Raw genomic sequence first — 26,224 nt, 5'->3', positions numbered from 1 at the left:
GAAGACTAATTCAAAACGACAAGGAAAAACGCAAAATGAGAGAAAAAATCAAAAATTAAGAAATAAAGATGTCAAATTCAAAGGGAGAAAAAGTAAGGAGGATTAAGAAAAGGGTAAGTTGCACAAGTTCAGCCGATGTAAGTTGACTTGGTGATTTATTAGTTGCGGACGACTATTTCCAAATAAATCAATTTATAAAGAAAAGAGAGAGAGAAGAAAAAGACAAAAAGGAAAAGGATATTTGTTCTTTCCTTGCCCTGTTTCTTAGCTCTGACAATTCCGAAGATCTGGTGGCTCTCTAAATTTCCTTCCTTTTAAATAAAAAGGAAACTTTTTTTTTGTTTTTCAGTTTATGTAGGGAGGGAGGAGATGTGAAGAGTCAAAGTGAAAATTGAATCGATGCAACGCTTCATAGTTATAACAAAACCCATTCCTTTCCATTAATAGAAAGTTTTTTTACATTTGATTCAAGAAAAGGGGTTTTAATTTGGTCGACGACATGTAAGTTTCTTATTTTCGATCTTTTATGTAGTTTCAGAGGACCGTTTCTAGATTTGATGAATTTTGACTTTTCTTTTTTTTTTTTTGGGGACAGAAGAAGAAGAAGAAGGTGATGATGGGAAGCGAGGAGGAAGAAGATGATTGGTTCTCGGATGCTCGTGAAGAGGTATCGGATTACAACTCCCAAGTCGAAGTCGAAGTCGAAGATGAATTTGTACAAGCGAGTGGCGATTTAGAACTGTGGACAATGAACCCCGACAGTGTTTCTAACCGTCGTAACAAGTTTTTCGAATCAATGGGTTTCAGTTTCAAAAAGAGAGGAGGACACGTTCACGTCGGAGAAGACGATGATGTGATCATTCCTCTCTCCCAACCATTGAACTCTGTCTCTGAAACTGATCACGACGACGAGGAGAAGGAGAAGAAGGAGTTGTTGAGGAATGAATCTATCTCCACCTCCTCCTCTCAGTCTGATACACCATCTGTTTCATCCTTGTCAACTTCTTCTTCTTCTCGTTCCATAGGAGGAGGAGGACCGTTTTTGGATCGAGCCAAGAAAATTGATGATCGTATTTTCTTGACCAGAGATTGTTCCACTAATAGCGATAGCAGCAGCAGCATTGCTTTGAGCGAGTCTGGTGGTTCCAGTAGTAGCAGATCGGCAGAGGATTATTCGCCTAACAAGGGAGGAGGAGCTAAAGGATGGTTAAAGAAGTTAGGTGTTCTAACTCACGTTCTTGACAAAAACGAAGAAGAGTCCGTTGGATCATCATCGACAAGGAGGAGACAACTAACAAGAGTCCAGTCTTTCAAGAAGCAGTTCAAGGAGCTCTCCTCTCTATGCATCGGACAAGAGTTCTCAGCGCATGAGGGATCCATTCTCGTCATGAAGTTTTCTCACGATGGCAACTACTTGGCCACTGCTGGTGAAGACTGTGTTGTCCGAGTTTGGACCATCACCCAAGAAGAGAGGAGAGACTATCTGTTTGAAGTGGTGGCTGACTCTGACTCCACCTCTAATAACTCTGTTGTTTACTTTGGGATGAATGACAAGTCACAACAGATTGAGCCGTTAAACATTGAGAACGAGAAAGTCGAAAAGATCAGTAGGAGTTTATTGTTGAGGAAGAAGTCAGAATCGACCTGCGCTGTGCTGCCTCCAAAGGTCTTTACTATATCTGAAACCCCTCTGCATGAGTTCCAAGGACATGCTGGTGAAATCTTGGATCTTTCCTGGTCGGACAAAGGGGTAAGAAGAAAAAAACTAATTCACTTTTTGATAAGAAATGTTAGGTAAAAGATGGGACTAACTAAACTAACAAGTTGTGAATGTGGCTGTGCAGTTTCTACTATCGTCATCAGTGGACGAGACTGTTCGTTTATGGCGAGTTGGCTCTTCTTCTGATGAATGCCTCAGAGTTTTCTCTCATAAGAGTTTTGGTTAGTTTTCTTTCCTTATCATCTGTTTGTCTTCTTGCTTTTTGGTTATGTTTGTGTCTTTTAACTCTCTTTCTTTCTTCTTACAGTGACTTGTGTGGCATTTAATCCTGTGGATGACAATTACTTTATAAGCGGATCTACTGATGGGAAAGTCCGTATATGGGATGTATCACGTTTCAGGGTTGTTGACTATACAGATATAAAAGAGATTGTTACAGCTTTGTGCTATCGTCCTGATGCTAAAGGTGTAGTTGTAGGTTCCATGACTGGAGATTGTCTCTTTTACCATACTATTGGTATGTTGTTTTCTTACCCAATGATCGATCACTTATGTTTCTTTTTTAATTATTTATTTCTGCATCAACTTTTTCTGAATCTCTCTCTCTCTTCTCAGATAACCAGCTGGAACTGGATAAAGAGATCAGTTTACATGGGGGGAAGAAGAAAAAGAAGAATAAGGTTCCTAGCAAAAGAATCACTGGTTTTCAGTTCTTTCCTGGTGATTCAGACAAACTAATGGTCACTTCTGCTGATTCTCAAATCAAAATAATCTGTGGAGTTGATACAATCTGCAAGCTTAAGAAAGGTTTTTAATCATATTTTAGTTTCTCTTCCGAGGTGAATGAATGCTTTTGTTTGATAACTGTATTTTTTTGTTGTTTTCTTGCAGCTTCAAGTCTTAGGACAACACTGAGCCCAACCTCTGCTTTGTTCACATCGGATGGGAAGCACATTGTGTCAACAATAGAGGACTCAGGCATTCATGTTTGGGACTACTCTCAGCCCAACAAGAAAGCTGTTTCTCCTCGGAAACCAAAAACTATCAGGTCTTATGAGGGATTTCTCTCAGACAACGTCTCTGTTGCCATACCCTGGCTAGGCCAGGGGAAAGAGGAGGACAGTGTCTGCAGTTTCATTGCTGATTTGGACAAAAAGTTTGCTCATTTGCCGTTGCCAGTGAGGGACTGTTTCTCTCAACTGAAAGGAGCTACAACTTGGCCCGAAGAGAAGCTAGGAGTAGTAGCAGGTTCCGCTGCAGCAGCCATCTCAGCTACGGCCAGCAGCAGATCCAAACTGAGGCTACTGAGGAGCGTGTGCCAGAATGTCAACAACACTTGTACGCCTCACCTGTGGGGGCTAGTGATTGTGACAGCAACTTGGGATGGTAGGATCAGAGTGTTCCATAACTACGGTTTACCAATTCGGGTCTGAAGCAGAGTGTTGTGTACATTTGCAAGTGTTAGTGTAGATTTATTTGGTTTGATTTGATAGGAGCTCACTTAAGCCTTAAAAGATCATGAGCTAAAGTGGGTCTCTTTCCATTGGTTCTATATATATAGAGGTGTGAGTGACACAGATTATTATTATTGTTGTATGTGTGTTAAAACTGGGAATTAATATAATTTGCCTAGTCTATTTTCAAAAATTTCGTATGTCCTATATATATATAGAGGTGTGAGAGACACATTAATTTTAATTTTACTGTAAAATTTAAATTAATGTGGTATAATTAATTTTATTAATAAAATTTTAATACAATGTATTATGTAACTAAAATTTAGATGAAAATTTACCTTTTTATTATAATACTTTTAAACCTTCATCAGTATATAGTTGGGCAATTGTCTAAAATAGCACCTTTGAAGTTTTTATCCCCAAAATGACACCAAAGAGGAAAAGTCACAAAAATAGCATTCATTAAAGGGTTAAAATATCCATAATACCCTTGTTTTAAAATTAATTAAACAAACATAAAAAAAGAAAAAAAAAATCAGAAATGCATCTCTCTCTCACGCGACGTCGATCTCGATCTCTTCGACGGGAAGCGACGGCGGCGACGCTCTCCGATTTCGATCGCCGGAGGTAATCCAGCGGTGGTGCAGGAGGAGAGTCTTCATCGGGAACTGCTTCCGTCAGCCCCGCGAAGGTGATAAGGAGGTTCCTGAAACTGAGATCTGTGGAGCTTAGGGGAAACCGCACTTCGCAGACTTTAATCTGATGCCGGAGGGATGGGGAGGGTACGTGTATCCGTGGATAGAGGCGATGTCGACGTCGTACACATGGCTGGAGGAGATAAGGCTGAAGAGGATGGTGACAAGTCTCGTGACCAGGTCTAGTGTTTCCCCTAAACCTTGCCTTGGCTTTCAATTGAAAATGGTGTGAGATTTGTTGCTGAAAATTCTGAGTTTTCTGTGGGATGGATGCAGCCAGGACCACGGGAGTTTTCAAATCAGTGCCTGATAAAGAGAAACAAGAGGACATCAACCTTCTACTTGTATCTCACCCTCACTCCATGTAAGCAAATTCCAAAAGCTTTTTTTTCTCTTATTTTGACTTGCTTTGATTATGTCAAATCTTGGGTGGAAAGATATGACTTCTGAAGTCAAAAAAAAAAGATATGACTTCTATCAAAAAATCTGTCTACGTTTGTTTTTTTCCAAGTGTGAAAACGATCGAGTTAGTGACTTTCTAGGCGTGTAATTTAAATTTGTCTAAGTTTCTCACGAGAATGATGCCTTTAGTGGTCAGTGAAAGAGACTCTCACCCACCCATAAGATGAGTTGACTATGTTGTTCACTTGGGTAATAACGAAGAAGCTTCTTGCTCTGCAATCTTAATAGTAGTAATATAGGAAATAATCAACTTCTGTATCGTCAAAGTTGAATGCATACTTTTATTAATTTTGTTTTTGTTCACCAGCATTCACTGATAAGAGGAAGTTTCTTCTGGCGGCAAGAAGGTTCAGGACCGGAGCTTACACTGAGTACATTATATCACTTGACTTTTCACTAGTGGATGGGGAAGTTTCTTCTGGCGGCAAAGCTCTCTACTTTTCACTCACATCCCTACTAATCTATGTGTGTGTGTGTGTGTGTGTTTATTCTCTAACAGATTGTGAACCTTCACCACATGTTGTCAAAGGCTGTGATTAGGTCCAATCCTAGTGTCTTATGGTGCTACAAGGACAAATTTGATATCAGCAGGTTCGCTTCTTGATGCCAAAGTCTCAAGCCTTAGCTCTGGAGAGTGAATTGAAAGTTTATAACTTTGTCATATTGTTAATATGTCATTCGTGTGATTTTCTGGATGGCTATCCTAAAGTTTTTTCAGTAATTCTATAAAGAAAGCATTTTCAGGATGGGTTTCCAGAAAAAAATGAGTGTTTTATTATATAAATTTATTTTCGAAAAATCTGTTTTTGAAGAGAATCAAAAAGCGTCTAAGGAATGTTAGACAATTCTTGTTCTGGATGGCTATCCTGAATTGGAACTTAATCTTCCAAAAAAAATATTTATATATAGTCAAAATCTATAAAAAAATTCACTAGCTATAAAAATCACCGAATAAAGTTCATTGTTTACAAAAATAGAGAACACATATCAAATAGAGAACATTAAAATAGGATAACTTGAAGTATTTTCAAAAATATTTAACTAAAGAGAAAATGTTAGGATAACAAGTAAAATATTTAGGAAGAGCTTCCTGAAAATGTAATGTTTAATAAAAAATAAAATGTTAAGATAGCAAATAAAATATTTAGGAAGGGCTTCCTGAAAATGTAATGTTTAATAAAAAAATAAAATGTTAGGATAGCAAATAAAGTATTTAGAAAGGGATTCCTGAAAATTAATATTTAATTAAAAAGAATAAATGTTAGGATAGCAAGTAAAAGTTTTAGTAAAGTTTTCCTGAAAATTTAATATTTAATTAAAAAGAAAAATGTTAGGATAGCAAGTAAATTGTTTAGGAAGGGATTCCTGAAAATGTAATGTTTAATAAAAAAATAAAATGTTAGGATAGCAAGTAAAATATTTAGGAAGGGATTCCTGAAAATGTAATGTTTAATAAAAAATAAAATGTTAGGATAGCAAATAAAATATTTAGGAAGAACTTCCTGAAAATTTAATATTTAACTAAAAATAAAATGTTAGGATAACAAGTAAAATATTTATAAAGTGCTTCTTGAAAATTTAATATTTAACTAAAATAAAATGTTAGGATAGCAAGTGAAATGATTCTTGAAAATTTAATATTTAATTAAAATAAAATGTTAAGATAGCAAGTAAAATATTTAGGAAGGACTTTAAAATAATAATATTTAATTAAAAATAAAATAGCAAGTAAAATATTTAGGAAGTGCTTCTTGAAAATTTAATATTTAATTAAAATAAAATGTTAAGATAGCAAGTAAAATATTTAGGAAAGTCTTCCTGAAAGTTTAAAAATTAAAAAAAAATATTAGGATAACAAGTAAAATACATATCACATATTTATGATAGCATATAAAATATTCAGGATGTGTTTCCAGAAAATTTTGAAAAGTAAGAGACTAGTCTCGATTACATATATGTTATATTTAGGAAAGCAAGTAACATATTTAGGAAGGGCTTCCAGAAAAATTAACATTTAGTTAAAAATGAAAAATGTTTGGATTCCAAAAGAAAACGAACGCATAACATATTGGATTCTGGATATAGTAAGAATAGTGATTTAGCCTCTAAACTACGATGAAATATTATTCAAAACCGAAACTTGAATTTATATATTTACAAAAATACATATCACATATTTATGATAGCATATAAAATATTTAGGATGTGTTTCCAGAAAATTTTGAAAAGTAAAAGACTAGTCTCGGTTACATATATGTTATATTTACGAAAGCAAGTAACATATTTAGGAAGGGCTTCCAGAAAAATTAACATTTAGTTAAAAATGAAAAATGTTTGGATTCCAAAGGAAAACGAACGCAGAACATATTGGATTCTGGATATAGTAAGAATAGTGATTTAGCCTCTAAACTACAATGAAATATTATTCAAAACCGAAACTTGAATGTATATATTTACAAAAATACATATCACATATTTATGATAGCATATAAAATATTCAGGATGGGTTTCCAGAAAATTTTGAAAAGTAAGAGACTAGTCTCGGTTACATATATGTTATATTTAGGAAAGCAAGTAACATATTTAGGAAGGGCTTCCAGAAAAATTAACATTTAGTTAAAAATGAAAAATGTTTGGATTCCAAAAGAAAACGAACGCAGAACATATTGGATTCTGGATATAGTAAGAATAGTGATTTAGCCTCTAAACTACGATGAAATATTATTCAAAACCGAAACTTGAATGTATATATTTACAAAAATACATATCACATATTTATGATAGCATATAAAATATTCAGGATGGGTTTCCAGAAAATTTTTAAAAGTAAGAGACTAGTCTCGGTTACATATATGTTATATTTAGGAAAGCAAGTAACATATTTAGGAAGGACTTCCAGAAAAATTAACATTTAGTTAAAAATGAAAAATGTTTGGATTCCAAAAGAAAACGAACGCAGAACATATTGGATTCTGGATATAGTAAGAATAGTGATTTAGCCTCTAAACTACGATGAAATATTATTCAAAACCGAAACTTGAATGTATATATTTACAAAAATACATATCACATATTTATGATAGCATATAAAATATTCAGGATGAGTTTCTAGAATTTTTTTAAAAGTAAGAGACTAGTCTCGGTTACATATATATCATATTTAGGAAAGCAAGTAACATATTTAGGAAGGGCTTCCAGAAAAATTAATTGGTTATGCATTGGAAGGTTTCAGTCAAAAGTTAATTGGAATCAGGAGATAAAAGAGTAAGAGGTTCAAAAGAACGTAATAACATCAAGTCTAGACAAGATCCAAATTGCATAAAAAAAAAGAAACACACAAAAATTGTATATAACTCAAATCTGAATTAATCAAAACCATATATCAGTTACAAGCAAAATATTTTGTAGATAAGTAAAAAACTGACGCATATCCAACCCACTCTCCTACTATTTTTCCTCAAGAAAATATGAAAATGAATCTTTCATATTGAAAGGAGAGATACACAATAGTCTCAATCCTTAGTTTGACGCATTTTCTTTCTAGATTCTGGCGTCGCGTCTGCTTTACCTCCATCTGTAATAGACGAATCCCGGATGTTCATATAATAAAAATGAACCGGTAAGGCTTTTGAGAGACTAAGGATTGGTCACAAAGTTACAGTAAATGAACCAGCTACTCTTACCTTTTTCTGTTTTTGTGATCTCATACCCTGTCTTCGTGATTTTCTGTTTTCCTTTATCTGCTTCTCCTACATTCAAGAGTTTTGGTAAGCACTCTCATCTGAAGAAGAAGTGAAACGCACTTGTTTGCATTTTCTCAATAAAACCCAAACCTGAGATGGAGTGTCTGGGTTATCCACTTGGGTTCTGAGCATTCCTTGTTTTTGTGATCTCTTATCCTTTCTTTGTGATCTTCTGTTCCCTTTTATCTGCTTCTCCTAACATTAAAGCCGGTAATTTTATTAGGACTCATCAGAAGAACTCGTTGGCATGCTCTCAAATAGTCAAATGCACAAAAAAAACCTGAGATGGCTTCTCTGGATCATCAACTTCATCATCATCATTGGTTCTAAGCTTTTATTCCTTCATTAGTTTTTCAGAACGAGCATGCTTCTGAAATGAGGCAAATCAAAATAAAAAAACCTTAAGAATAACTAGAAGACTGAAACAAAGCAAAAAGAAGAAACAATACTTACAGATTTTACTCTACTCTTTCTTCCAATTCGGCCACATAGATACAAAGAACACACAGGCGGATGAGCAGTGCTAGCTAGAAACCCAGTTAAGGCTCTAGGAGCTTTCCAAGCACAGGAGAGAACACTGCAATCACTTCTTACATTCCCGTCTCCTTTCGTTAGATTGCATATGTTCACACATTCCACAGACACAGCTTCACCACAACGGAGACGAGTAGCTAAGATTGAGATGAACACCTTTCCACAGACGCACGCCCGTGTAGATCTCCAGCACCAAACATCCCACCGAACACAAGTCTAGATACATGTCGGCGACCCCGTCACGACGACGACGACGGAGAGGAGACGACGACGACGACGACGGAGAGGAGACGACGAGGACGACGACGGAGATGAGATGACGACGACGGCAGAGAAGGAGACACGACAAAGATATTTCAAATCGGGAATCTCAATTTTTTTTTAATTTAATCAATCAAAAGAATTAAAGGAGAGGGCATAAGGGTAAATGACACACTTAATGAAACCTATTTTTGTGACTTTTGGCCCTGAATGCTATTTTGGGGACAAAAAGTTGGATTAGTGCTATTTGAGTCATTTTCTCTATATAGTTTCCCTTGTCTATTTTTAAAAATTTCAAATGTTCTACTATTTTATATTTATATAACAACATTTTTATTTTGAAGAGAAAGAGGGTCCAAAATATTATATATACATATAAATGCGAAAACATATATAGATATATTTACAATAAATATAGAATATATATACACCTAAGATTATGATTACGTAAACCAAATATATACTCTTAAAATAAATATATTTACTATTTAAATATATAATATTTTCCAAGTAATAGCTAAGATCACGTTTATAAAATCTACATGCAAAAATGTAGGGAAATAATGTTCTTTCTAATTCTTTAAATCTTATATTTTTAGTTGATTAAGTTAAGTATTAAATAAGACCTATTGAATTTCTAGTGAATTGGTCCTATAAAAAATAGGATTCTAAATTAATAGAGTAAATATTTTAATCGTGGTTTGAATTTGTCAATAACATATAAGATGTAACAAGTGATAATAATGTGAGACCACCTCCTCCTCTTCTTTTTCTTTCTCCAATCCATGAATGAGTCCATGCCATTGACTGTAAGATTTTTCGACTCCTCTAATGAAGAATGGTTCTTCATTGTGTGTGAGGACTCAGCTGATATAAAAATTCTTCAAAAGCTGAGTTTATAGTTTTCAAGCAGAACAACAACACACTTAAAAACCACACAAAAAAAACAATCCATTTAACAATAAGAATAATTGTTCTTTCATATGTGAATGCTTGTACATGTTTCTTATCTTTTTTTTTTCTATGAAAAATAAATATCATTGTACTACTAGCCAATGGAAGTGACGTTCCATTCTACTTTGAAAGCAGCTTGTTGATTTTAAATGATACATTGTTCTTCTTCTCCAATGCAAATTGTTAACCCTTTCTTCCGATTAAACATAAATTAAATCTTCACCAATCCTTGTTGTTTACATTTTCCTTTTGTGAGAATATAAACACCCATAAATTTTACTGAGACATGACCACTAAACAAAAAATTGATTTAATCTATTTAGTGCCAATGGTTTATTATAATATTGTTGAGTCACCATATACTAAATATTGGCGAAGAAAAATACTTATTGATAGAAATAAAATTTGCGATGTTTTTGAATTTTTCTCCTAGTAGTAATAGTTTGGAACTAACTTTAGTTTCGTGGTATTATATAATCATTTTCTCTTAGCATACCTATTCACAGATCAAAAATATTCAAACAAGTATGCCCAAAAGACTATGCAAACAATAATAACTAAAATGGAATTGATTAAGTTTGAATATTTTAAAATAAAACTAAACATAGTTTTTAAGAAAACGAAGTGTATATTTTGGACAAACTTTAATTTTAAAATTAACTATTTTCTTACTTGTCAATTCAAAAATACTCCTGGTAGTTATCTTTGTGAAACATTATGTACAGTCAATCCTAAATTCTATTGTTGATATCTTTGGCTTTTCAACTTCGATGTAAAGGAGTTCATGGTGAGAAAATTTGGAAAGACTCTCGGACATTGTCAGTACGTAAACATAAACACATATTTTCCAAAAAAAGTAAATTAACAATTTTTTTTTGGAATGCCAGCTTCAGTAAACATAAATTTTGATGAAACATCAATCTATCCATCATTAGCTACATGTATATAATTTTTCAATTTGCAAGTAATTATCACTAGGTGATTTTCCCGTACTCATGCACGGATATAAATATTTTTAAAATAAATATACTATAATAGTTGACTGCTATAAAGTTTAATTTTAACTTTAATTTATAATTTTTATGCATAATTTATATTAATAATATTACATTACTTTAATTAAACATATGATTTTATATATATTATATCTAGTCGATTTAGTTATCATTTAGGTATATTGGATTGCATTTATTTCTCTAAATTCAACTATAATATTTTATTCTAAACATATTAAAAGTTTGATTAATTTTTTATTTGCATTTAGGTTGGTTGTTGTCTTACTTAATTTTAATATAATATATTATTTTAGATATAAGGTTGATTAGTTTATGTTACTTAATTATTTGATGTAATCATCTACGAAATTAGATATATATCAAAATATTTATATTACTTTGAAAATATATATTTTGTATTGTTTAAATTATGTTTTAAAATAAATAATATTTCTTTTTCTAATATCAAAATTATCTTTCTGAAATTTTGTTTTTATGAAATCACATTATATACAAATTCTATATTTTTCATATAAGAAACAATAAATATAAAGTAAGTATTTTATTACTTCAAAAGTATATTTTGTGTTACTTAAAAATATTTAAAAATAGAATATTACTATCTTGTGAAATTTCCCCTTTTAATGAAATCATATTATATATACATATATTTTCGTTTTTAAATTTGATTTTAAAAATTAATAAATTTTTCATTTTAATATATATATTATATGGAAATTTAAAAAAAGAAACTAAAATAATAGTATTAACTGTAATATTTTTAGTTTATTAAAGGTATCAGTGTAATCAACTATCGTGAGAAATAACGTGAGTGCGACACATAGGAAACTGACTTCTCAAATTATATTATAGATAGTTTTTATATTTTGTGTTGTTTAAAATTATGTTTTAAAATAAATAATATTTCTTTTTTCTAATATGAAGATTATTTTTCTAAAATTTGTTTTTATGAAATCACATTATAGACAAATATATATTTTTCATCTAAGAAACAATAGATATAAAGTAAGTATTTATTACTTCAAAATTATAATTTATGTTATTTAAAAATATTTTTAAAATAGAATACTACTATCTTGTGAAATTTCCTTTTTAATGAAATCAAATTATATATACAAATATTTTCGTTTTTAAATTTGATTTTTAAAATTTATAAATTTTCCTTTTTAATATATATGTTATATTGAATTTTTCAAAAAGGAAACTTAAGAAATAATAGATATTAAATATAATATTTTTAATTCATTAAGGGTATCAATGTAATCAACCATCGTGAGAGTTAACGTGAGCGCGACACATAGGAAACTGACTTCTCAAATAATATTATAGAGATAAGCAACCCATGCTTGATCTTCTCGAGAAATCGCCATATGTTGGGGTGCTCATGACATGCGACCAAGGGTACACCGTCATACTAGAAAAATGGAAAGCGGCTAAATTTAGACGGTTTTGATCTACATACCGGGTAAATCAACAGCTCCTGATTTTGTAAAGGCAGGTTGGAACCACATTCTGGTGTGGGATGAAGTGAAGAGAATATTTCATCAATTCGATCCAAGTAAGTTTATACCACCTGCATATGGAACATAAGTAAACTTCAAGGTTGTCCTAAGCTTGATAGCAATTCACCCGTCTGTATGTCGATGTAGTTGCAGTAACTGTGGGATCGGTTATGCGCCTATTCAGCTTGAGCTATTTTAAAGTTGATCAATTACACAAAATCTTACATGTGTGTTAAAAGTTGCATAAAGAACATATATAGAAGTTATTGAATAATATGTTTCTATTGCTTCAGTTCTTATTACAAGAGAAAATGTTTGCTCTCTTCAGATGTTAGACTCGCCTTTGCTATTCGTTGGATATCTTCTTGTTTCACTCATCTTCTAGGCCAGGATGCTTGTTTTGACTCTCATCTCTTCAACTCTATTGATTTGTCTCTTCATATCGCCCCACAACTTTCTCTAGATTATAGATCTTGGACGCATCTTCCTTTAGAATTTCATTTTGTATGAAGAACATGAAAGTTAAAATTAAAAATAAGTTTATATTGCTTTCATGCTGATTAAAAGAGATTACAGTAACACTCTCTAACTACTTTTTATTTTTTATTAAAAGTGCCAATTTCCGGTTAATTTAACAGAAAATATGAGACTATATATACATGTCTCTGTTTACGATTCTGATTTTATCTAAAATGATGATCCCTTGAACCTTTCTTTGACATACTAATTGACCGGTGCAACAATAATCTCGGAATACTAACACCATTTATGGTTTATAGTAATGGTGTTGTAAGTCATTTTGCTGATTCGCCATATTTTCCATAATTTTAAGATAAATTTCTGATTTTTCATATTCTCAATGATTTTAAATTGAGTCATTAGTTAAATGATTTAGCTGATTATCATCTTCATAATTTAGTGATTAGTTCCCAATGCAATTATAAATGTTCACCGAAGAAACAATGACACCGGAAAAATTCTAGCAATATTATCATAGTTAAGCTTTCTTATATTTAGTTTATGTTACAAACTATACCTTAGTATATATCTTTTATGATATTTGGGATTATTAATGAATGGATATTAATATATTATATCTGTAATATCATAGTTATATTTATTTTATATTAAGTTTGCTCGTATGGAAAATATAGAAGTAATGTTTTGTGATTTCTTCTTTTTGTTTCGTTGCATCATAGTTTCTAAATTGCTGATAGTATATAACACTTATTGGCTATTGTTATTTTTTTATGTTTTAGGAGTTGTGATTGTTTCTAATGCTTTTATCGCCACTAAAATTCTTTTTAATTCACAATTACAAAAAGTGATTGATTTCAAATCTAAGTTGACCTAATGATAGTTTGATGATAACTAAAGATTAGTCTACACCCTCTAAATAAAATATGAAAAATACAAATTAATACATCACATGTCAATATAGATTTTGATGTTATATTAATTTAAAATAAATATTTAATTAATCATTTATATTCAAATAAAAATTAACATTAAAATCAAAATTTGTTGAGACTTTGATAATTTATTAATTTATAGAGTTATTAATTTACAGAAAATTTTCTTCTTTATATTTATATATTTTGAAATATGCTTTAATGTAAAATTAAAAAAAAAAACTTGATTCTACAATTATTCAAGAAGTGGTTTTACTGATTTAGTATATTGTATATAATTTTAGGATGAATTGCTGATTTTTCATATTCTCAATGATTTTAAATTGAATCATTAGTTAAGTAATTTAGCTGATCATGTTCTTCATAATTTAGGGATTAGTTCTCAATGCAATTACAACTGTTGCTTAAGAAAAAATGACACTGGAAATTCTAGCACTATTATCATATATTATCATAGTTAAGATTTTTATATTTATTTTAATAATCTTATACACTCTTTTTTTTGACTAAAACCAAATAAATAAAAATAATAAAAACTATAGTGTTAGGAAAATATTCCCTGCCAATCTTTTTTTTTCCCAAACTAAAATTTATATATATAAAACGGACCAAGTCCAAATACATGCTAAAAGACCATACAATCCGGTCCAAATAATCTTATACACTCTATCTTAGTATATATTTTTCATGATATTTAGGATTATTAATAAATGGATATTAACAAATTCTATCGATAATATCATAGTTATAATTATTTTTATATTAAGTGTTTTTTCTTGTGTGTGAGAATATCTCTATAATATTATTTGAGAAGTCAGTTTCTTATGTGTCGCGCTCACGTTAACTCTCACGATGGTTGATTACATTGATACCCTTAATGAATTAAAAATATTACATTTAAATACTATTTATTTTTTTATGTAGTTTCCTTTTTAAAATTTTTCATATAACATATATACTAAAAAAGGAAACACTTATAAATTTTAAAAATAAAATTTTAAACGAAATCAGTTTCCTATGTGTCGCGCTCACGTTAACTCTCACGATGGTTGATTACATTGATACCCTTAATGAATTAAAAATATTACATTTAAATACTACTAGGTGATTTTCCCGTGCTCATGCACGGATATAAATATTTATAAAGTAAATATAATATATTAATTAATTGCTATTTACTTTTAATTTTTAATTAATTTATATTAATAATATTATATTATTTTAATTAGACATATGATTTTAGATATATTATATCTAGTCGGTTTTGTTATTTTTACAGTCGATTTAGTTATGATTTGGGTATATTGGATTGCATCTATTTCTCTGAATTCAACTATAATATTTTTTATTATATTATAGCCGGTTTTTTTTCTAAATATATTAAAATTTTGATTAGTTTTCTTATTAACATTTAGGTTCGTTGTTGTCTTAAATATGTAATTATATTTTAGGAAGATTATGTATAACTTAAGATATATTATGCTGCAACAAACGTCTTACGTCATTCATATGGATTCGGAGCTATTGGTTTGGTTCACAGAGTCCATATGAGTCTGTTTTGTTGTTGACAAAAAAAAGATATATTGTGCTTAAAATGAAATAAAAAATAAACTAAAGTGTTTGAATCAAAATTATGTAAATAAATATAATGATAATATTCTGAAGTCTCATGCATATATATAAATTTTACAAAAAACTAAATTGTTACATTTGATTAATATTTTATTTTCATTTTTCAATGTGTTTTGAGTCATCCTATAATTTATATTTATGAAATAAATTATTATTATTGTAAAATTATATTTTCTTATTATAGTTAAATCTATGATTTTAGATATAAGTTGGATTAGTCGAGTAACTCATGTTGTGAGTATATTAACTTACATATATTCTTTCAAATTCAAGCTGAAGTATAATTTTTTATTATAATTAAGTCAAGTCAAATTAATTTATTTATCGTTTAAATGTGAATGTATTTTCATAATATATATCAAATTAAATATTGATTTTATAAATTATATTAGAAAAGATGATATATAGAAAGTTACTTCTCATATTTTTTGGAAAGCTCGTGAACTCATATCAATATTTATAATAAAAATATTTTTTATAAAATTCTAACTAATTTCATGTCTTCTCTGATTATGGTTATATTAAAAAGTTACACAAACATAAAAACATTGAATTTAAAAGCAAATTTAATATTAAAAAAACATACAATTTTAATAATGATAAAATATAATATATTTACCTCGTTAAAGTATATAGTGTGATTTTAAATATTTTATAAGTATTTGATCAAAAGATGTTTATTGTTAACTTTTATTTCTCGTTATATCTCTTAAAAAATAAGCAGAAAAAAATTGTGATTGCATCTGAGAAATCATATGATATAAGTAAAGTATAATTTATAGATATTTTTTATTGTAATTGAAAGATATTATAGTAACCAAAATATAGGAAATACAAATAGCATTTCAATAATACTAACTATAAATGATTTTAGTCAATATATTAGTTTATGTTACTTAATTATTTTATGTAATCATCTAAAAAATAGATAGATATATAAAAATTATTTCTGTTACTTTGAAAAATATAAAGAAAGTATTTTATTAGTATATTTTATGTTATTTTAAAAAATATTTAATACAATATTACTATTTTGTGAACTTTCCTTTTTAATGATAGCATATTATTTATTCATATATTTTCGTTTCTAAATTCAATTTATAGCCTTTATAAATATTTCCTTTTTTATTATATATTTTATTTGTAAAATTTTACAAAAGGAATTTAAATAAAAAATCAATTATAGTATTTAAATATTCTATTTTTGATTCATTAAGGGTATCAATGTAATCAACCACCGTGAAAGTTAACGTGAGCGCGACACATAGGAAACTGACTTCTCAAATAATATTATAGAGATTATTGTTTTTATGTAGTTTCCTTTTTAAAGTTTTTCATATAACATATAAACTAAAAAAAGGAAACATTTATAAATTTTAAAAATCAAATTAAAAACGAAAATATATATGTATATATAATGATTTCATTAAAAAGGAAATTTCACAAGATAGTAATATTCTATTTTAAAAATATTGTTAAATAACATAAAATATACTTTTGAAGTAATAAAATACTTACTTTATATCTATTGTTTCGTAGATGAAATATATATATTTGTATATAATGTTATTCATAAAAACTAATTTAAGAAAGATAATTTTGATATTAGAAAAAGAAATATTATTTATTTTAAAACATAATTTAAACAATACAAAATATTTATTTTCAAAGTAATATAAATATTTTATTTTCATATAACATATATACTAAAAAGGAAACATTTATAAATTTTAAAAATCAAATTTAAAAACGAAAATATATATGTATATATAATATGATTTCATTAAAAATGAAATTTCACAAGATGGTAATATTCTATTTTAAAAATATTGTTAAATAACATAAAATATACTTTTGAAGTAATAAAATACTTACTTTATATCTATTGTTTCGTAGATGAAATATAGATATTTGTATATAATGTTATTCATAAAAACTAATTTAAGAAAGATAATTTTGATATTAGAAAAAGAAATATTATTTATTTTAAAACATAGTTTTAAACAATGCAAAATATTTATTTTCAAAGTAATATAAATATTTTGATTTATCTATCTAATTTCCTAGATGATTACATAAAATAATTAAGTAACATAAACTGATATATGTTTAATTGACTAAAATTTGTTTATAATTAGTATTATTGAAATGTTTTTTTCATATATTTAGTTGACTATAATATCTTTCAATTACAGCAAATATCTATAAAATATATTTTACTTATGTAATATGATTTCTCAAATACAATCACAATTTTTTACTGCTTATTTAAGTGTTATTATAAAAAGACTATCATTTTAATAATAAACATCTTTTGATCAAATAGTTATAAATATTTTAAATAACATAACACTATATACTTTAACGAGGTAGATATATTTTATTTTTCATTATTACAATTATATGTTTTCCTAATATTAAATTTGCTTTAAATTTTATGTTTTTATGTTTGTGGAGTTTAATATATCTATAATCAAAATACCAAAGTAAATATGGATTCTCATTTTTAGATTATATAAAATAAATTAGTTTACTTTTCAATAAATCTATTAAATAAAATTATTTAGAATTATAAAATATTTAATTATTGTAAATATTGATAGGTGTTCATGAGTTTCCAAAATGTATCACTTACTTATGTATGTAACTTCCTATTGATCATCGTTTTATTATCTAATTATATATTTTTATAAAATGAACATGTAATTTGTTAAATATTATGATCATACATGCACATTTAAACGATGAATAAAATTAATTTTATTTAACATAATTATATATATATACATACATATATATATATATATATATATATAATATATTAATTTCCAATTGGATTTTTGCTAAACGGAGTCTGGATACTTAATTTTATTAGTCCGACCACGTAAACCATAAAAGATAATTATATCAATATACTCACAATATGAGTGACTCGACTAATCAACCTTATATCTAAAATAATAGATTATGTTAAAATTAAGGAAGACAACAACCAACCTAAATGCAAACAAGAAAATTAATCAAAATTTTAATATATTTGGAAAAAAATATTATAGTTGAATTCAGAGAAATAAATGCAATCCAATATACCTAAATTATAATTAAATCGACTGTAAAAAAATCGACTAAATATGACATATCTAAAATCATATGTCTAACTAAAGTGTTGTAATATTATTAATATTAATTATGCATAAATTTATTAATTTAATTTAAAATTAAAGTATATAGCGATCAGTTATTATAATATATTTATTTTATAAATATTTATATCCGTGCATGAGCATAGGAAAATCACCTAGTAGAAGTAATGTTTTGCGATTTCTTCTTTCTGTTTCGTTGTGTCATAGTACCATTTATCCCACAACTATTATTTTATCTGACGGTGCTTCTACAATAAAAAAAATATTTGACTTGAAGAAATGTATCAGATGAACATGACAGAGAGTAATCAAGGAACACACTACTTAACAAATGGTGACTTAGAGCTCTAATGGCTATAACAAATTAAGCAAATATAAACAAAAGAGCATTACAGCAGCATTAGAGCTCGTCATTAGACTCATCCTCCTCGTCCTCGGTCGCTGATGCACCTGGTGCACCACCTGACCTCTGATAAACGGCCGAGATGATCGGGTTACACACTGCTTCTACTTCCTTGAGCTTCTCCTCGTAATCTTCCTTGTCTGAGTTTTGGTTGTCGTCAAGCCACTCCAAGGCTTCTTTTGTCGCTGCTTCAATCTTCTCCTTCTCCTCCGCCTCAAGTTTGTCTGCGAGCTTGTCCTTGTCGCTTACTTGGTTCTTCATGTTGTACACGTACGTCTCCAAGCTGTTCCTGGCGTCGATCCTCTCCTTCACCTTCTTGTCTTCCTCTGCAAACTCCTCTGCCTCCTTCACCATCCTGTCTATCTCTTTCTGACTCAGACGTCCCTTCTCGTTTGTGATTGTGATCTTCTCTGATTTACCACTCGCCTTGTCCTCTGCCTTCACGTTAAGGATACCGTTCGCGTCCACTTCAAACGTTACTTCAATTTGAGGTGTTCCCCTGCCAAAACAAAAGAATACTATTATTATATTGTAGTTCAATATTTTACAATAACTAAGAAAAAAAAAACTAAGAAAAAAAATGAAAATGAAGACAAACCTTGGGGCCGGTGGGATTCCGGTAAGGTCGAATTTCCCGAGCAGCCTGCAGTCCTTGGTGAGACTTCGCTCGCCTTCAAAGACCTGAATGGACACGGTTGTCTGCTGGTCTTGGTATGTCGTGAAAACCTGAGATTTCTTGGTCGGGATAACTGTGTTTCTTGGGATCAGTTTTGTCATCACTCCTCCCACGGTCTCAATACCCAAAGTGAGTGGTGCAACGTCAAGTAGAAGTATATCTTTGGTCTCGTCACCGCCTTCTCCGCTCAAAATACCACCCTGGACAGCAGCACCATAAGCAACAGCCTCGTCGGGGTTCACACCCTTGTTCGGCTCTTTCCCTTCGAAGAAGTCCTTCAACAGCTGCTGAACCTTTGGGATCCTAGTGCTTCCACCGACGAGGACAATCTCATCGATCTGACTCTTCTGTAGACCAGCATCATCCATGGCCTTCTTCACGGGTCCCATGGTCTTCCTGAACAAGTCATTGTTCAGCTCCTCGAAACGAGCTCTGGTGAGAGGCTCCGAGAAATCAACACCATCAAAGAGTGACTCGATCTCCACACGGACTTGGTGCTGGCTACTAAGAGCTCTCTTCGCTCTCTCGCACTCCCTGCGGAGCTTACCAAGTGCCTTGTTGTCCTTGCTGATGTCCTTTTGGTGCTTCTTCTTTATCAACTTGATGAAGTAGTCCATGATCCTGTGGTCAAAGTCCTCACCTCCCAAGTGAGTGTCACCATTAGTGGAGAGAACCTCGAAGACACCGTTATCAATGGTCAAGACACTGACATCAAAAGTACCACCACCTAGGTCAAAGACAAGGATGTTTTTCTCACCACCCTTTTTATCAAGACCATAGGCAATAGCAGCAGCAGTGGGTTCGTTGATTATTCTGGCAACATTGAGACCAGCAATAACACCAGCATCCTTTGTAGCCTGCCTCTGGGCATCGTTGAAGTAAGCTGCCCACCAGATTTAAAAAAAAAAAATCAATAAACTGTGTATATAACATATATGCACAAGGCATGATGAAGCAGAAGCTGACCTGGAACAGTGACAACGGCGTCCTTGATTTTCTTGCCAAGGTAAGCTTCAGCAGTCTCCTTCATCTTAGTGAGAATCATGGCACTGATCTCCTCAGGAGAGAAAACCTTGGTCTCACCATCCTTGATCTTAACTTGAATGTAAGGCTTGCCATCCTTGTTCACAATCTGGTAAGGCAGAAGCTTCCTGTCCTTTTGGACTTCTTTGTCCTCAAATCTGACATAAGCAAAAGAAGAATTAAAGCAACAACACACATATGCATGCATGCATGCAAGGTGATGAAAAACAGGGGGATGAATTTACTTTCGGCCGATCAATCTCTTGACGTCGAAGATGGTCCTCTCCGGGTTAACAGCAGCCTGGTTCTTAGCAGCCTCACCAATAAGTCTTTCCGAGTCGGTGAAAGCAACCCATGAAGGAGTAATACGGTTGCCTTGGTCATTGGCAATGATTTCAACATGACCATTCTTGTAAACACCAACACAAGAGTAGGTGGTACCAAGATCTATCCCTATCACTGTTCCCAACTTGCTGGTGGCCTCTTCTTCTTTAGCAGTGGCAAACGACGAAAATAAACATCCTGAAGAAGCATAATATTATCAACTGTCAATGATACTGTCAAAAGGAATCTCCCAAGCACCTAATTACCAACTAACAAGCCTAATTGTTCTCAGAACACAAAATCTTAAACAGTGAAAGATAGTAAACCTAAAATAGCATCTCTAGGAACAAAGAATTGATCAATTCAAGTCATCAACGCAGAGGCCAGATCAGAACAAAAACTCTAGAGATATTAAGAGAACAACATTGTGTCACACACTAAGATGGAGACGTAGGGATGATAAATGACTCACCGAAGAGGATGATCGCCAGCACAACCGTGCCGTTTGCTCCGACTGAGCGAGCCATGGTATCGAATACTTGAGTGTATATATGTGTGTTGTATCTCTCTCTTCTTTTTGTTGTTGTTTCGTATCTTTGTTAGAACGAAGCTTTTATATAGAGTCTAGTCAAGGAAGGGTGATGGTGAAGTTATGTAGTCGCCTTTTTATGGGGAACACGGAAGAAATGTCATCGACAATGACGTGGACCAATCATATCACGACTATCTACAGCACCCTCCCAATCAGATCTGGTCTTTTGTTGGACTAATCGTGGCCGTTGGTTCTACGTACTCTTCATACATCTTTCTTCTGAATTCTAGAGAATGCAGGTTTTCATCCCTTGGGCCCAGTACAGTCTTCTTGAATCTTCTTCTCTTCTATTGCATGTCATAGGTAGAGCTGGAATTTTAGTCCCCCGTTTGACCCGCAATGATTTGGAAATTTTGAATTGCGGACGCGGATGCGGGTTGAGATTATTTTAAGCGGGACGGGTGCGAGTCAGTCAAATTTGAGTTGCGGATATCTGCCAACCCGCAAAAAAAAAAAAAAAATTCGTAAAATATATGAAATATTTTATATATTTATATTATTTTAATATATTTTTAAAAAAATAATTATTATATAATTAAAAATAATTATTTTTAATTAAAATAATTATTTTAATATAATTAATATTATCCGCGGGTTTGACGGGTTACCCGCAGGTTTCTGCGGGGCAGATGCAGGCATATAAGTTTTTCTTTGCGGGTCGTACGGGTCGAGTTTTTGAATCAAAAAATTGACCCGCACGACCCAGCACTAGTCATAGGGTCAGGGTGGCCATTCTGGTAACCTTTTAGAGTTTGGTTAGGATTTTGAATTTTCAAAAATAAAAATTTTGAACTTCATTTGGCTATTTACCAATTTTGATTTAGTTTTGGTTTAGTTTGGATAATAGATTTAAATTATTTTTCAAAAATAAAAAGGATTATATATATTTATATTTTCAAAAATATAAAATAAAATAATATATAAATGATTTATATAATGTTTGTCAAAGTACCTAAATTTAATATAAAATTTGGCTTAATTTAAATATTTGAATGGAAAAACAATAAATATTTTAAACACTTTTTGGTATTTTGAATATTGTTTAACTGTTTTTGATATTTTCTTTTGATTATCAATAATATTATTTGTGAGTGTGTTTTTCTCACGCTAAAAATAGAGTAGTTAAAATCATTGTTACACTTAGTAAATAATTAATTAATTAATTATATTAACATTACAAATAGTAATATAATAAATATATTATATGGTAAATACTATTTTAAGAAACAGAAAGATTCATAAATAAATATTAATCAATTAAGAAAATCATCTTTTTAAATGAACTTTCAAATTAAAATATATAAAGATTAAAATTATTTAATTAATAATCCATTATAATTAAATAATTATCAAATATTTTCGACGATTTCAAATATGTTATATATTTGGATATTTTGGATATTAAACCTAAAATAATTAATATATTTAAAATATATAATCTGATTAAAATTTATTCGGATACTTAAAATATTTTGATTCGGGTTGGCTTATGTTCAGTTCTCTAGATAACTAAATTTTGAATTCGTTTTAAATATTTAACTAATTTTAATTTGGATTTAATATTACTTTTTGGATTGAATTCAGTTCAATTTTTCGGATTCATGTTTTTTTTTTCCCAGTTCTAACTTGTCACATCAAAATACTAGGTCTTCACTAATATGCATGCGCTTACGAGAACGAAAGACAGAGTTTAGACATTGGTACCAAATTTGTTATTTGATGAGTTTTTCTAGAATATTTTTATCTATTTAACTATATGATAGTATTTAGATGTAAAAATAATTTATTTTATCTATATTTCTTTTTATATATTTATAGAGGAGAAATATCATTCATCTATTTTATATTAATATTTGTGAAAAATATGAAGTTCTAGGCTTGGAAGGATAAATCAATTACTTGGCATTTTATTTGATGCATCCACTATTGTTATTTCGTATCCCTTTTTTTTTGTAAGATTTTGCTTGTTATATCTCTTGTTATAAGATTATAAACTGTATTGTTACTTTTGTTATAATCTCAATAAATTTGACCCTTCCCATGTTTTCTTTATGCCATAGCATTATAAATGATTTTCGCATTCGAATTCATGTTAAAATTAGACTGATTAGATACATTTAATTTTATAGTTAGAGATTACTATTTTAGAAGAAAATAGTAGAACAAATCACATTTTTATCACAGAGGTCTTCTAATTTTTTTTAAAATAGTAACATACATTAAAGATTATCGTATAATGACTAGGTAAAATATCAAAAAGGGATTATATGAGTATATTTTATTTTATCGAAGGTCAGAATCAACTACAAGTAACTGATTGATTCTATAGTCTAAAGTCAAAGCTAGCCAGAGAGTATACAATGAAGTGAAAAAACTTAACTAGTAAAGAAACTTTGTATGTTCCTATGGAAATTCAACCACACCATTTTCAACCAAAGCATCTAAACAAGATTGAGAATAACCATTATTACTCTCTCCTTAGTTCACATGTTTTTTTTGTACAATCTTAAGGATGAACATTATAAAATGTATAGTTCAAAAAAAAAAAAATTATAAAAATGTAAAATAAAAAGGGAGGGATTTAGTTTCTGGACTTGCTGCTCATACTCATCAGTGCCTTGAGCATCAGACTCTTCTTCCCCTTTCTCAATGAAGATTTTTGCTTTATCTCCACTATCTCTCTACTTGTGGACAAAGATATCGCTCTTTCTGGTTCCGGTAACAACGCCTGTCATAAACACAGAGCAGAAAATTACTGTAACGTTGAACAAAATGGAAAGCTATTTGAATATACAAGTGTTAATTACCAGTATTCTTGGCTGGCCTGGAGAGCTTGAGTGTTTCAGTTGAGATCCTGAACGTAAGAGAGGAAACCTCAGAGGAGAGTTTCCTCTTTTACCTGCAATATTCACACACACACACACACGCTTTACTTGTCTGCAATCCTAGAAAATCCAAACAAGAGAGAGTTAGCATTGTTTAGTTGTTTGTACTGTTTGGTGTTCTGTTGTTGCTCATGTTGTTATGTAAAAAGGAGAAGCTTCCTGTCTTATAAGCTTTTCTGCATTAGGACCAACCAATAATCCGGTTTACAAACAATTAAAACCAGAGGAAGACAGAAGATGAAGAATATCAGAAGATAAGATTCTACCTTGCAGTAGTACTTGTGTGTTTTTCTAGTATTGTTGATCGAACAGCTTTCAGGAAGATTTCAGGAAGAATGATTCAGATATAATAAAAACACTAGTAAATCCAAACAATAGCATATAAGATAACATATCTAATTATTACCACTCTTGAACCTATGCGAGTCATCTCCTGCGGAAAAACTTGTGCCTCTTCCACGTTCACCTCTTCCATGTTCTTGTATATACAAAGAATATTATATGATAAAACATTATCAGATTGATAGACGGTTTGAATGGATAGATAAACTTTGTGGGGGAAAAAAATGAGGTATACGAGGGAAGAAGTAACGCTTATGATGGTGAGGAGGAGATTGAATGAGAAAGCAATGATGAGAAGTCCCACTTTTCCCCATGTACTCTCTGCATAGTTTCATCCTCTACAACAACAACACACAATGTGAGAGTTGTGTTCTATTCACTAGAGTTTGAAAAAGATTCAGTGATTACTTGCTTACTTGTTCGAGAGAAGACAAACGAAGATGAGTGGTGGAGAAATGGGCTGAGTTATCAGAGAGAAAAGAGTTGAATTTATCAGAGACAGAGCCAAGATGATCCACTGTGTTCACTACTGCCTTGGCTGCATACTCTTTCAACGTCTCGATCACCCTATAACATCATTCATTCATACTTTGCAGATTATTGTTCAAAGAAAGAAAGAGAGAGAAAGATAATTACGTTTCTTTGTGCTCTTCTTTGCCATAAGATGTTTCGAAGTACTCAGCGGCTGAGTATAACTGTTTCCGCAAGTTCTTTAAATCCTTTTTAAAAGAAGACAGAAACAAGAAAGAAGGTGAATCTTGAATGAGTAGAAAAATAAGTCAAAAATCAGAAAATCCAAATATATATGGTTGGGGAAAGAGAGAGAGAGAAAGAGAGAGAGGAGGATCAAACCTTAAGAGTTTGTGAGAATTGAAGAGTCTGCTGCATGAAGAGTTCGTCATGATTGGCAGACTGATGAAGAACGATGGCTAAAGATGCAGAGCTCTCCATTTGTGTTTTGATTTAATTAATGAGAGGAAGATAATGGAGTGAGTAAGTAAGAGAGATAGATCCAAGTGAAGCCACTGCAAGACTCTCTTTTTTTTTTGTAACACCCACTGCAAGACTCTTATACACAATATTCCATACCTTCTTCTCAAGTTTAATTATAATTATTTTCCTATTTAATTGCTAATTATTTCAGGGCTAGTCAAATTTTAATTTCTTTCAAAGACCAATATAAACAACTTTTATGAATGGTTAATTTTTATGAATACGCGCGGATGAGAGTTACAAAAATTTTCAAAGCAGCCGACAAATCCAACATAACGACCCGGATAAATGCATTTAGACCACATGATAATAATACTAGCTTTAATCAACTAACTAGATTTTGATCCGCGCTTAAAAGCGCGGAGTTTTTTAGTTGATAAAAATATTTGATATGAATAAGTATATTAATCTTGTTGTATATTATTTTGTTACAAAATTGTCTTATATCAAAAAAA

General features: G+C 30.5%; 4 protein-coding genes and 1 pseudogene across 5 annotated transcripts; 2 read left to right on the top strand and 3 right to left on the bottom strand.

Annotated features, from left to right (window-relative positions):
* Nucleotides 1–267: 267 nt before the first annotated feature.
* On the top strand, nt 268–3,374 carry LOC108818294 (uncharacterized). 2 transcript variants are annotated; one of them, XM_018591224.2, is made up of 6 exons: nt 268–501; nt 599–1,750; nt 1,845–1,941; nt 2,028–2,237; nt 2,336–2,527; nt 2,612–3,374. In XM_018591224.2, exons 2-6 carry the CDS (start codon nt 614–616, stop codon nt 3,151–3,153), a joined length of 2,178 nt encoding a protein of 725 aa, XP_018446726.1. In that variant the 5' UTR covers nt 268–501; nt 599–613; the 3' UTR covers nt 3,154–3,374. The 2 variants fall into 2 exon arrangements, with proteins under 2 accessions (XP_018446726.1, XP_018446725.1); XM_018591223.2 differs by having other exon boundaries at nt 269–501; nt 596–1,750.
* Nucleotides 3,375–3,604: 230 nt separating this feature from the next.
* Nucleotides 3,605–4,874, top strand: LOC108852069 (tubby-like F-box protein 1). The gene is made up of 3 exons (XM_018625557.2): nt 3,605–4,052; nt 4,149–4,236; nt 4,642–4,874. Exons 1-3 carry the CDS (start codon nt 3,951–3,953, stop codon nt 4,872–4,874), a joined length of 423 nt encoding a protein of 140 aa, XP_018481059.2. The 5' UTR covers nt 3,605–3,950.
* A 2,644-nt stretch (nt 4,875–7,518) lies between these two features.
* LOC130498068 (uncharacterized) lies at nt 7,519–8,837 on the bottom strand (annotated as a pseudogene).
* Nucleotides 8,838–18,782: 9,945 nt separating this feature from the next.
* Nucleotides 18,783–21,579, bottom strand: LOC108829639 (heat shock 70 kDa protein BIP2). Its single transcript, XM_018603257.2, has 5 exons — nt 21,430–21,579; nt 20,879–21,155; nt 20,577–20,791; nt 19,533–20,493; nt 18,783–19,433 (listed from the first exon to the last, which is right to left on the bottom strand). Exons 1-5 carry the CDS (start codon nt 21,482–21,484, stop codon nt 18,932–18,934), a joined length of 2,010 nt encoding a protein of 669 aa, XP_018458759.1. The 5' UTR covers nt 21,485–21,579; the 3' UTR covers nt 18,783–18,931.
* Nucleotides 21,580–23,991: 2,412 nt separating this feature from the next.
* On the bottom strand, nt 23,992–25,910 carry LOC108815851 (protein ABIL4). Its single transcript, XM_056991091.1, has 10 exons — nt 25,847–25,910; nt 25,629–25,813; nt 25,413–25,495; nt 25,193–25,343; nt 25,012–25,114; nt 24,841–24,912; nt 24,701–24,746; nt 24,543–24,610; nt 24,357–24,448; nt 23,992–24,277 (listed from the first exon to the last, which is right to left on the bottom strand). Exons 2-10 carry the CDS (start codon nt 25,725–25,727, stop codon nt 24,131–24,133), a joined length of 861 nt encoding a protein of 286 aa, XP_056847071.1. The 5' UTR covers nt 25,728–25,813; nt 25,847–25,910; the 3' UTR covers nt 23,992–24,130.
* Nucleotides 25,911–26,224: the final 314 nt, after the last annotated feature.

The sequence above is a fragment of the Raphanus sativus genome, chromosome 7 (assembly GCF_000801105.2).
Source record: "Raphanus sativus cultivar WK10039 chromosome 7, ASM80110v3, whole genome shotgun sequence".
In the NCBI taxonomy this organism is placed as follows: Eukaryota; Viridiplantae; Streptophyta; class Magnoliopsida; order Brassicales; family Brassicaceae; genus Raphanus; species Raphanus sativus.
The sequence above is the reverse complement of the archived record's forward strand: the minus strand, read 5'-3'. Positions and strand labels throughout refer to the sequence as shown.